Genomic DNA, 12,154 nt, shown 5'->3' on the forward strand with positions numbered 1-12,154 from the left:
ATTAGATCCCAACACTTTGAAGGTGACCCTCCCCTGTAAATGCCAAGCTCGAATCATATAAGCCTTCACAACCTCCTTGTTGAGCTCATCTCCTTGATAAGGTGGAAAGTCCATTTTGGCATAATGTGGCACCACTGCTTGTTGCCAGTTGCGCCTACTTGATGAAGACCTCTTGAAGGACCACCTTGCTCATATGTGCAATTTGGTTGACGTCCCATTGGTCCATGCTGAATTGAAAGAAGGGTTGAGATTTCATTCAAGGCTTCTTCAATTCTTTGCATGCGATCAACGGAGCTAGTTGCTCCTTCCTCTAAGCGTTGAATGCCTTCCTTAAAGTCATATACGTCTGCCTTAACGTCAAAGATTCAATTCTCTCACAATTAGTAGCCATACCCTTGTACTTTGATACCAATTGATAGGTCCAAACCTATCAATTGGTTATTATCAGTTATCATGTTATTAGTTATTGTATTTAAATAAAGGACTAAATCTGGAGAGATGATGATTTGGTGTAGAGTTCTAATTTTGTTATGGTTGAACTCCCACCTAAGTGAAGTATTATCTTGTTCTGACTGGGTCCCACTAGGATATCAGAACATATTATCTTATTTATTTGTTTGTGTTGTGGTAAAACTCCTGCCAGAAGTGAAGATTTGTAACGTGTATTATCTTTATATTATATTAAATATTAATTGTATTTTTATTCTCTGCTTGGGGCCTATCACTGTATAGTCGCTATCAATATAGAAAATTTGGATTGTAACATTTATTACATTTTTAAAAATCTTAGAAATTACAAATATTGATAATATAAAATATAAATATGAACAATGAGATTTCAAGAAATTAATTTACATATCCCTAAAGAAAAAAAAAGAAAAAAGAAAAAAAAAAATCATAGTCCTTAAACAGGGAAATGAAAAGGAAGTTTGTTTGGTTACATGGATAAGGTAGAGGGAACTAGTTTAGGCAGGCAAGATTCGAACATGATCCAAGCAGGCTTTGCCATCAAGCTGGCTGCTTTGCTGCAGATGCAGGTAGTCCTTATACTTCATTCCAGTGTATGCAGGTGCATTGGTTTCACGGTGGACCAGCTCCGGTGCCGGGCTGACAACCGTTTCTAGCGATGGCCCAAAAGGTGTGACTATCGATATTCTTGTAGCTTTCTCATTCACAAATACCCGATGTACAACACTCTTGTACTTCCCGTTGCTCATAATCTTGCATCATAAAATGTTCCATTTAGAAAATTCAAAGAAAAAATGCTAATAAATTAATAGAAAGACTTATCTTATCACCTTTATAATCATACTTTTGAATTTTAAAAATTGTTAATTTAAAATTAATATCTTTTAAAAGTTTATAATGTCAATCTTCCCGTCAAAATTTAATATTAAATCAAACGACTGATGAATGAAATATCAAAAATACCCTTAAAATGCTTATAAAATTACAAAAATATCATAATTTCGACGAGAGAATTAACATTGCAAATTTCTAAAAATAGTAACCTTAAATTGATACTATTTAAAGTTTAAGAATATAATTGTAAAAGTGAGGAAATATCAGTAATAAGCGAAGTTTTTCCTAAATTGATATATATGCATGATTTGGGACTAACCTCCATGTGATCGCCGACGTTAACGATGAATGCATTTGGAATGTAATTGACATTGACCCACTTGCTTTGATGCTGCACCTGAAGCCCAGAGATCCCATTTTGTATGAGGAGGGTCAACAGGCCGTGATCGGAATGCGGCGGCATCCCCATTGCTAGCTCCGGCTCCGGACAAGGCGGATACAAGTTTGCAATGAGGATTTGCAAACCCGATTCCAAATTCAAGGCGTTTTCTATGTAGGTGTCTCCCAATCCCAAGCTCATTGATATTCCTTTCAGCAACTCCTTAGATAATTCTCTGGTTCTTTTGCAGTACTCCAACGAAATCTCTCTGTTGTAATTTTTATAGTTGATACAATAGATTATTCTCCTCGATCTTGAATAACTAACAGTACATAAAGCTCAAACAAGTTCTATTTTCTGTTCCTGTATAAATTTCTTATAAATTGGGTTTCATCCAACCGAATATCTAAAAGTGCCTATGACCTATAGCACGTGCTATTAAAGAAGTGTTTAAGAAAGACATGTTATTAAAAAAAATTAATGTTATATACTATATTTTTATTTTATAACTATTAAATAATACTAATACGATAATTTCAACCAACCTTTAGACCGTTTTATTTTTATTTAAAAAAAAAAATTAATTCAAAAGATTGGTTAGAATTATGATATCAGCATTCAAGGATAATATTATTTTAATCCAAACTATATTTATCACAATAAGAAGAAATTTTCCTTCTATCTTTTAAAAAATTTAAGATGTTATCATTATAAAAGTTAAAAATAATATTTTTTAGGGGTAATTATCTTTTGCCCCATAAACTATAGTATCTTGGCACTTTTTTCATGAACTACCAATTATGATACTTAACCCCATCAAATTACCATTTTATAACAAAAAGCCTCCTTTTGTCAATCTAATGAGTTAAAATTAATTAACAGTGAACGGTTATATACAAGTCATATGTTATTTTTTTCTTTCATTTTTACCCTCACTTTAGACTGAGAAAATGATGTTTATATCCTCTTAAACCCTAATCTAACACATGAAAACAATTTAAAATTGAGGCAAAAGTAAAAGGAAAAAAAATTTAAAATAACACATGATATTGGCCGTCAATTTTAACCTTTTTATTAACAGAAGGGAACTTTTTATCATATGATAGTAGTTTGATGGAGTCATGTGTCATAATTAATAGTTCATGGAGAAAGTGCCAACGTGCTGTAGTTCATGAAAAAAATGTCATTACCCTTATTATTTTTTCTTAAAAAAAATGAAATCTTTATTAGATAAGTTTTTTTGAGCTAAGTTCATTTAGTCCGCAGAGGAGCCGGTGCCAATGTTTCTGGAAGGTTGTAAAATATTGCAGAAGTTAACTGTAATACCTGAAGGCAGCAGGCTTGGAAGGTGAATGAAATTGGGGATGCACGAAGATCTTCAGAAAATCCCTCCAAAACAACACTTTATCCACGGAGGTATTAAAGCTGGTGCCGCACCTGATTGAGTCCAACACATGCTTCCCTCCATACTCCCGCTTCTCCTCCTCCGTCAGATTGAAAAACTCTCCACACGCGTCGGCCATCGCCTTCATCAGGCTCTCCGGCACACCGTGATTTATCACCTGATCATCATACTAACTAATTATCAACCTTAATACACATGATGTACTATGTAAACCATTTTAATATATATACAGTGCATGCGTTTACCATGAAGAAGCCCCAGTCTTGGCATGCTTTGCCGAGTTGATCGATGGTTTTGGATTGTTGATCCGGAGTACCGGAGGTGAGCAGAGAGAAGTCAACGATGGGGATTGAGTCCTCTGGGTCATCCGAAACTGGTTCATCAACGGGGCTCCGGGTGAAGGTGTATGTGGGAGGGATGGAGGTGAGACCAGGTGATTCAGTCAGTGCTTTGATGCTTATCATCTTGGGTTGATGAATGGCTGTTGCCTTTGATGAGTTTAGCTTTTTATTAGATACGAAATTGTTAGGTAAATATTATTACGACAAGTGGAGTTGTAGAAGCCACTGGTGATAAAGATGAGGGTTAGTATCCCCATGTTTGCACGTGCCATTGTGCTCGGAGCCAAAAGTGGGCCAGAGGTACATTTGAGAAGGATACAACTTTTCGTTTATTTATTTAATTAATATATAAATAAGAAATTCTCTATAATAACTCTTAATGTCTCTTATTTCACTTTAAGAATGACGTGATTTTTAAAATTATCATTAAATTTATAATTAATTATTATTAAATTTTGATTAAATAGTAGGTAGTTTAATTGGGTGTGGACCATGCCTTATGAAGTGAAGGTTATTAGTTCGAATCTCTTTCCTCTTCTTGTGTGAATATGTCAAAAAAAAAAAAGTTGGAAGTGACCTTTTTTTTTAAAAAAAAAAAAAAAAAATTTGAAACTTACATTGATAAAATTTCATGAGCATAAAGCTTTTATAACACAGAGCATATAGCTCTGAAAAATCATAGTCAACCGCTAACCCATGTACAATTACATTTAAGAATCAGATCTATTTCGTGCCGACTAAATTTAGGGTATGGGTAGCTCAAATATAAAACAAAAATAAAAAACAACTAGAAACTAAAAATCCGACCATGAGAGTTAGACTCCATACCTATCTACTCCATCCTCAACCCGAAGGCCAAGACAACAAATCTAACCTTATTGTTACCTAAAATACTATAAATTTATAATTATTTTTCGTCACATTTTGCAAAATATCGAAAAATTAGTCACCTTTTTTTGTCTTTGTAAAGTAACCAACGACAATGGATAAGGTAAACAAAAGAAGTCACACGCTTTTGCAATATGTCGTAAAATTATCCACTTTTTTCGTCCTTTTAAGCCTTTTTTAAGCCTAAAACACCCCCCCACCCCACAAAACATGTCACTAAACCTAGTTTCTTATATTTTTAAGTGAATTTGTAACTATCCCTCTTATGGTCTATTTGTGTCCATAACCCTCTAATTAGAAAAAGAAAAATTCAATACTTAGGGAAAATGGAAAACCCGGACTTTATTGAAAAGAAAAACTAATTAAAAAAGAAACAGATACATAAATAAAATAAACCAACACTAATAATGTCGGTGCGGCATCATGGAGACAACTAGTTTAGGCAGGCAAGATTCGAAGATGATCCAAGCTGGTTTTGCCATCAAGCTGATTGCTTAGGTGCAGTTGCATGTAGTCCTGATACTTTATTCCAGTGTATGCAGGTCCATTGGTTTCACGGTGGACCAACTCCGGTGCCGGACTGACAATCGTGTCTAGCGATGGCGTAAAAAATGCGGCTATCGACATTCTTGTCGCTTTTTCATTCACAAATGCCCGATGTACGGCACTCTTGTACTTGCCGTTGCTCATAATCTTGTGTCAAACAATTTTCCCATTAGAAAATTCCAAAGACAAAAAAAAAGGATAATAAATAAATTAATATAAAATGCATGATATGATTTGTGATGTACCTCCATTTGATCACCAATGTTAACGACGAATGCGTTGGGAGTGGAATTGACATTGACCCACTTGCTTTGATGCTGCACTTGAAGCCCAGAGATCCCATTTTGTATGAGGAGGGTCAATAGGCCGTGATCGGAATGCGGCGGCAACCCCATTGCTAGTTCCGGCTCCGGACAAGGCGGATACAAGTTTGTAATGAGGATTTGCAAACCCGATTCCAAATTCAAGGCGTTTTCTATGTAGGTGTCTCCCAATCCCAAGCTCATTGATATTCCTTTCAGCAACCCCTTAGATAATTCTCTGGTTCTTTTGGTGTACTCCAACGAAATCTCTCTGTTGTAACAAACACAAGAGAAAAAGAGGATGGTAATTATGCAATTTTTATAGTTGATGTTATAAAAATTAATGTTATATACTACATTTTTATCTCATAATTATCAAATAATATTAACATAATAATTTCAACCGACCTATTAATTTAACTACCCAATGATTCTGGAAGGTTAATTGTAAAATATTCCAGAAATTAACTGTAATACCTGAAGGCAGGAGGCTTGGTAGGTGAATGAAATTGGGGATGCACGACGATCCTCAGAAAATCTCTCCAAAACAACACTTTATCCACGGAAGTATTAAAGCTGGTGCCGCACCTGATTGGGTCCAACAAATGCTTCCCTCCATACTCCCGCTTCTCCTCCTCCGTCAGATTGAAAAATTCTCCACACGCGTCGGTCATCGCCTTCATCAGGCTCTCCGGCACACCGTGATTTATCACCTGATCATCATACTAACAAATTATCAACCTAAATTAATACACATGCATGTACTACGTACTTAAACCATATATATATATATAGTGCATGCGTAATGCGTTCACCATGAAGAAGCCCCAGTCTTGGCATGCTTTGCCGAGTTGATGGATGGTTTTGGATCGTTGATCAGGAGTACCGGAGGTGAGCAGAGAGAAGTCAATGATGGGGATTGATTCCTCTGGGTCATCAGAAACTGGTTCAGCATCGGGGCTCCGGGTGAAGGCGTATCTGGGAGGGATGGAGGTATGACCAGGTGATTCAGCCACCAGTGCTTTGATGCTTATCATCTTGGGTTGATGAGTAGGGGATGCCTTTTAGGTTTTGATGAGGTTTAGCTTTTTATTATACATTTTCATTTATTTATTTAATTAATTAGGGGAAAGTTCACATAACCCTCTCAAACTACCACTCAATTGACAATGTCCCCCTCAAACTTTCAATTGTGACAATATCCCCCCCTAAACTACCAAAAGTTGTTAATGTTCCCCACAATGACGAAATTACCCTTAATAAAATTACAAAAAAAAAAAAACTAAAACTTCTAGAAAAAACCTAATACTAACAAAAAAAACAAAAAAAAAAAATCCAAACGTTGGATTTTTTTTTTTTAAAATCAATTTTATAAGAAAAAAATTTTAAAAATTTCGATTATTTTTATAAAAATTGAAAATTTCCATTTTTTTTATTTTTATTTTTGTTTTATAATTTTATTTAAATAAAAATTTACGTTTAAAAAAATAATAAAATTTTCGTTTAATAAAATGAAATTTTTTGTTTTTTAAAACTAAATAAAAAATAGTTTTTTTTTTTTAAAAATAAAATTTTCCGTTTTTTTTTTAAAAAATTAAAATTTTTTGTTTAAAATATTTTTTTTCTAAAAAATATTATTTTTAAATTAAAATTTTTCGTTTTTTTAAAAAATCAAAATTTTTTTTTTTGAATTTATAGGGGTATTTTTGTCTTATTGAGAAATCTATAGGGGTATTTTTGTCTTATTGCTAGTCTTGGGGGGGACATTGACAATGTTTTGGTAGTTTGGAGGGGACATTGTCACAATTGAAAGTTTGGGAGGAACATTGTCAATTTGGTGGTAGTTTGAGGGGGGTATGTGGACTTTACCCAATTAATTAATATATAAAATAGAAATTCACTACTAAAAACAGGGTCCTTGGCTCCTTGGTGTCGTTTCTTTTAGCATCGTTATAGAGAAAATATCCAACATATGGGCCCACACTAATTGAATAAGGTCAATAGAGTAATTGACTAGTGGAAATAATCATTTGGTGGTGGGCTATATTTCTAACTTATTGTCGGTGGTACACCATTCCATCATTTAGGTATCCGCAATATTTTGTTCGGATTAAATCAACTGTTTTCAGAAGCATAGACTTTTTAAATATAATAAAGATAAAGATTAAGGCATGTGGTCATCCAATAGTACTATAATAAAATGAAACATGTTAAAAGTAGGTTTTATTTATTTATTTATTTATTTTACTGACTCAATCATAAAGATAAGAGTATAGTCTACGTACTTCTCTCAAACTACTATTTAATTGACAATGTCCCTTCAAACTCTTTCAAACTATCAAAACATTGTCAATTTCACCCCTTAAGGCTAGTAAAAAGATAAAAATGCTCATATATTTTTCTCAATAAGACAAAAATACTCATATAAATTCAAAACAATAAATAAAAAATATTATTTTTTATTTTTTTTTAAATGAAAAATTTTAAATTAAAAAGAACAATTTTTTTTTAAACAATTTTTTTTTTAAATGTAAATTTTTATTTTTAAAAAAACATTTTTTTTTTAATTTTGTTTTAGAAAACGAAAATTTTTATTTTCTTAGACAGAAATTGTTAATTTTTTTTTTTAAAACGGAAATTTTCATTTAAAAAAGTTATGAAACAAAACAAAAATGTTCAATTTTTATAACAAAAAAAAAAAAAATCGAATTTTTTTTTTTTTTAATTTTAAATGTGACACCCTTTGGATTTTTTATTTTTTGCCTTTTTATTTTTTTTATTTTTATTTTTATTTTTTTTAGAAGTTTTAGTATTTTTTATTTTTATTTTATTAAGAGTAGTTTCGTCATTGAGAGAACATTGACAATTTTTGGTAGTTTGGGGAGACATTGTTATAATTAAAAGTTTGTGGGAGACATTGTCAATTAGGTTATAGTTTGAGGGGGGTATGTGGACTTTTTCCTAAGGATAATATAAGCTTAAATGAATACAAAATAATAATCGAGAACTTTTGTCAAATATTTTTATACGATATAAATCAACAATATACTTCTCTCTACGGTTTTCTTCTCTTGAAGAAAACTAGAGGTGAGGGCAACGTCTTCTACCAGAAATGGGAGAGAAGGTCTGGTTCGTGGTTTATCATCACAGAAAGTGGGATTCGGAGGAGAAGAAGGGCGATGACGGAGACACTCGAGGAATTATGTGGAAAAATTTTGCTAACCAGAGGAGAGAAGGTGGGTCTCAACATCACTGAAGGAGACATAGTTGAGGGCAAAGAGAAAGGAGAGAGATGCCTGATTGGCAAAATAAGGACAAAACAGAGAATCAATAAGGAAGCTTTCTAGTCACTGTTATCTCGTCTATGGAGAACGGTGGGTAAGGTGACTTTCAAAGAGGCACTGGATCTTGTTTGGCTCTTTAAGTTTGAAGACAGTAATGATAAGCAGTGAGTGATGGACGGACGGCCTTAGTCGTTCGACAAACAGATTTTGGTGCTGAAAGAATTCGATGAGAGTGTACCTCCTGCAATGATGAAGTTTACGCATTTCCAATTTTGGGTCTAAGTACATGACATGCCTTTTTTGTGTATGAACAAGGCAGTGGGGACCCGTATAGGCGAATCGTTGGGAGAGTTGATTGAAGTTGATGTAGCAGAAGATGGTGTTGGTTGGGGGAGGTGTCTGCGCTTACGCATTGAGATTGAACTATCAAAGGCGTGAGAACGAGGATGAGCACTAAACTTTGCAGGGAAGTCGCACTGGGTTACGTTCAAGTATGAGAAACTTCCTATGTTTTGTTTTCAGGTTTGTAGAATTGTGCATGGGGAGAAGGGTTGCCCCATAAGGAAATCTATGAGAAAGCAGGCTGAGGAGAGTGATCAGTGGGGAGTATGGTTAAGGGCGAAGGATCCATGAAAAAAGTATGGCAGAGGGAGTGGCAGAGGAAACTATTCGGTGGAGGAGGGGAGGAACGACGATGGAGCCTATGGAGAAAACGATGATGGCGGCTGTGGAGAGAACAAAACACCCAGTAAGGAAATTTCCAGATTTTCGGGAAACCCTACGCCAGCTAAGCAAAAATCTAATGGGGAAAGTAGTAATTGGTTTGGCTCTTTCCAAGTGGAGAAGCAAGTTGAGGAAAGAAAAAATCAGGATGTGCTAAGTATGGGCCATCCAGGTCGTCTCCATGCAGCAGATACGGGTGACACCGCAAAACCTGTTTTGGAAACAAATAAGAACATGGTGGCAACCCTTCTCCAATTGAGTTGGGAGTGAAATAGGGTTGTACCCATGATGGCCCTGAGCAAACAATTTTGGAGCCGTGTACGATGGATGTGCAGGGTCATAAAGAACAAGTGGCAGAGGGAATGCAAATCTTTGAATAGGGCCTTCAAATAAGCCACAATATTAGGAGCTAGAAACAAAAGGTGAGGAAGGAGAAGGGAAATGGTCTTAGCCTGTTGCAAGGTACGACCGCAAAGAAAAAAAAGAAAACATCTACCTTTAGAGGATGTTGGTGAGAGAGAAGGTTTTACCAAGAAGGGGCGAAGGGGAGAGTAGTTGCAAGATAGATTTTCTAATTTTTTGGCGAAGGCTATGGAATAGCTCAGCCAGTCCCAATGATTCTGATGAGTTGGAACTACTGTGGGCTTGGGAACCCATAGACAGTTTAAGACCCTTGTCAGATGACGAAGGAAAAGAAACACAGTGTGGTGCTTCTCATGGAAACACTCAGCACTCAGAAGCGGATGGAGTGGATCAGAGTTAAGCTTGGCTTTGCAGGAGCTTTTGTGGTGGATCATGTCGAACGAAGTGGGGGAATTGTGCTTCTACGGAGAGACAATGCACTACAAAAAAACAATTTTTTTATGACAGGAGATTTCTGACGTGTTCTAGTGTCCGACACGTCAGAAAATTTTTCTGACGGGTCGTTTTTGACGCGTGTTGATTGTCAGAAACATAGATATTAGGAAAAAAAATTTTCTGACGTGGCAGAAATGCAATGTCAGAAAATTCTGACGGTGCAGTTCCGCACAACGTCAAAAATTTTTCTCACGTTGCAGCTTGGACACCTCAGTAGATTTTCTGACGTGGCAGAAATGCCACGTCAGAAAATTTCTGACATGGTGTTTCTGCCACGTCAGAACAATTTCTGACATGGTGGAAACACCACGTCAGAAAACGTATGACGTGGCATTTCTGCCACGTCAGAAAATTAGGTTTTTTTTTTTTTTTTTTTTACCTGCTTTGCTAGATTGTTTCCAAATTTCCCTGATTTTCCCTGCTTTCCCTGTTTCCAATTTCCAGATTGTTTCCAGATTATTTTTTCCCACAAACAATGTTGGAACACATTGAATTGGCAATGTGTACAAATTTTTTCCAGATTATAATCTGGATTGTTTCCAGTTTATTTTTTCCAACAAACAATTTTTTTGTTCCAACATCCTTTTCCTGTACAAATTGAATTGGCAATTTCCAATTTCTTTCCTGAATTCAATTTATACAATTTATTCCAGAATTCAATTTATACAGTTTATACAATTCAATTTACTCCTGAATTGAATTGGCAATTCAATGTTTGGTTTACAATTTGTACACCATTTAATTTGTACAAAAAAAAACCAATTTTTTCATGTCATCTTTCCTAAGGATGTACTAGGGACAAAAACAAATGGCATGATAAAACCATTATAACATAAGTTTAACAATACGAAAGGATGTATGTCAAAAAATTCAGTTACATATAATAGAATTCGACATTCAGATCTATCAACAAAAGAAATAAATAGAGACATGCATGGAATAACTGATAGGTCATTGAGCCAATTCAACAATTATATTATGATATATGTCAAACCAAAATCGAAAACAAAATCAAAATCAAATCAAATCAAATCAAACCAAACTAATACGTCCTATGTCCAACCATACTTGGCAACAACATCCATGAGCTCCTCATACCGCTATTTTCAAAGGTTTCCCAGATAGCTTGATGTATACTGACAACAACATCTACAAGCTTCTTCACAATCTGCGGTAAGAAATAAATTCAAAGAAAGATGTTACTCTACAAATAGAAAGAACTACTCTACTCTACTCTACTCTATCCTATGTAAGACAATACTGAATAAAGTATAAACTTTCCTCCATGGCCTAGCTTAATAAATCAGATTGAAGAATGTATAACTTCTTAAACTTGACATACTAAATAGCCATATATATTCTTCTTATATTCCAATCCACCTATATAATTTTTGACCACTTATAAAGCAACAATGAGGAACTCATAATTCAGACAACACATACAAATCATTAAAGTAAACAATAACATTCGATCGGAATCGTAAAATACAGGCAATACATACGTAAGCGGTTGACAAACCCAAAAACCCTTAGTCTAACCAAAACTAGCAGTTTACCATGAACTAAATATTAAACCTCAAACTTGACATAGTTACAAGAGACCCAACCTATATATTAAACCTCAAACGAAGTATTGACTAAACATCCATTTAATGCAACTTACTATTTATTATATAGATATAATTATATGGATCACAAACATGCAGTCAATACGTCAATCATATACAAACAAACAATAACTATTGTGAGCAAATATAGTTTTGTTTGACACAACTAAACAATAACAAAATATATAATATGTTTACCAACTACGACCTCACATACAAGGCTCAATCTAGGTCGATAGCTTCCTCATTCGACAACTTCTTCGCAATACCTGGAGATGATAAAACAATCAATCAAGAAGCAATAAGTGCCTTTCTTATCAGGAAGCAATAAGTACACTTATAAATCATCATCAATGCAATATCTATATATATATCTTCCGACTGGAAAATAAGATCCTTCTAAAATTAGACACAAACACAATGCTAACGTTTAGTAGTAGAAATAATAACAAACATTATCGAGGTCGCTATCAACACTAACAGCATAAAAAACAATACTAATTCCAACCTAATGTATCA

The 12,154-nt window shown here is 34.4% G+C and overlaps 2 protein-coding genes across 2 annotated transcripts; both read right to left on the reverse strand.

The window, feature by feature from the left end:
* Positions 1 to 784: 784 nt before the first annotated feature.
* Positions 785 to 3,610, reverse strand: LOC132178673 (2-oxoglutarate-dependent dioxygenase 19). The gene is made up of 4 exons (XM_059591163.1): positions 3,332 to 3,610; positions 3,008 to 3,243; positions 1,622 to 1,949; positions 785 to 1,220 (listed from the first exon to the last, which is right to left on the reverse strand). Exons 1-4 carry the CDS (start codon positions 3,548 to 3,550, stop codon positions 966 to 968), a joined length of 1,038 nt encoding a protein of 345 aa, XP_059447146.1. The 5' UTR covers positions 3,551 to 3,610; the 3' UTR covers positions 785 to 965.
* A 1,032-nt stretch (positions 3,611 to 4,642) lies between these two features.
* On the reverse strand, positions 4,643 to 6,233 carry LOC132178840 (2-oxoglutarate-dependent dioxygenase 19). Its single transcript, XM_059591403.2, has 4 exons — positions 5,979 to 6,233; positions 5,641 to 5,876; positions 5,107 to 5,434; positions 4,643 to 5,008 (listed from the first exon to the last, which is right to left on the reverse strand). The coding sequence occupies exons 1-4, from the start codon at positions 6,198 to 6,200 to the stop codon at positions 4,754 to 4,756; spliced, it is 1,041 nt and encodes a 346-aa protein (XP_059447386.2). The 5' UTR covers positions 6,201 to 6,233; the 3' UTR covers positions 4,643 to 4,753.
* Between the last annotated feature and the right edge of the window lie 5,921 nt (positions 6,234 to 12,154).

The sequence above is a fragment of the Corylus avellana genome, chromosome 4 (genome assembly GCF_965113065.1).
Source record: "Corylus avellana chromosome 4, dhCorAvel1.hap1.2, whole genome shotgun sequence".
Classification (NCBI taxonomy): Eukaryota; Viridiplantae; Streptophyta; class Magnoliopsida; order Fagales; family Betulaceae; genus Corylus; species Corylus avellana.

Coding starts and splice junctions, on each gene's coding strand:
- LOC132178673 (XM_059591163.1), bottom strand. CDS start 3,550: ATGATAAGCATCAAAGCACTGACTGAATCACCTGGTCTCACCTCCATC. Junction 1,950..3,007: donor TCCAAGCCTGCTGCCTTCAG/GTATTACAGTTA, acceptor AAATTACAACAG/AGAGATTTCGTTGGAGTACT. Junction 1,221..1,621: donor ACGTCGGCGATCACATGGAG/GTTAGTCCCAAA, acceptor TTATGATGCAAG/ATTATGAGCAACGGGAAGTA.
- LOC132178840 (XM_059591403.2), bottom strand. CDS start 6,200: ATGATAAGCATCAAAGCACTGGTGGCTGAATCACCTGGTCATACCTCC. Junction 5,877..5,978: donor AAGACTGGGGCTTCTTCATG/GTGAACGCATTA, acceptor TATGATGATCAG/GTGATAAATCACGGTGTGCC. Junction 5,435..5,640: donor ACCAAGCCTCCTGCCTTCAG/GTATTACAGTTA, acceptor TTGTTACAACAG/AGAGATTTCGTTGGAGTACA.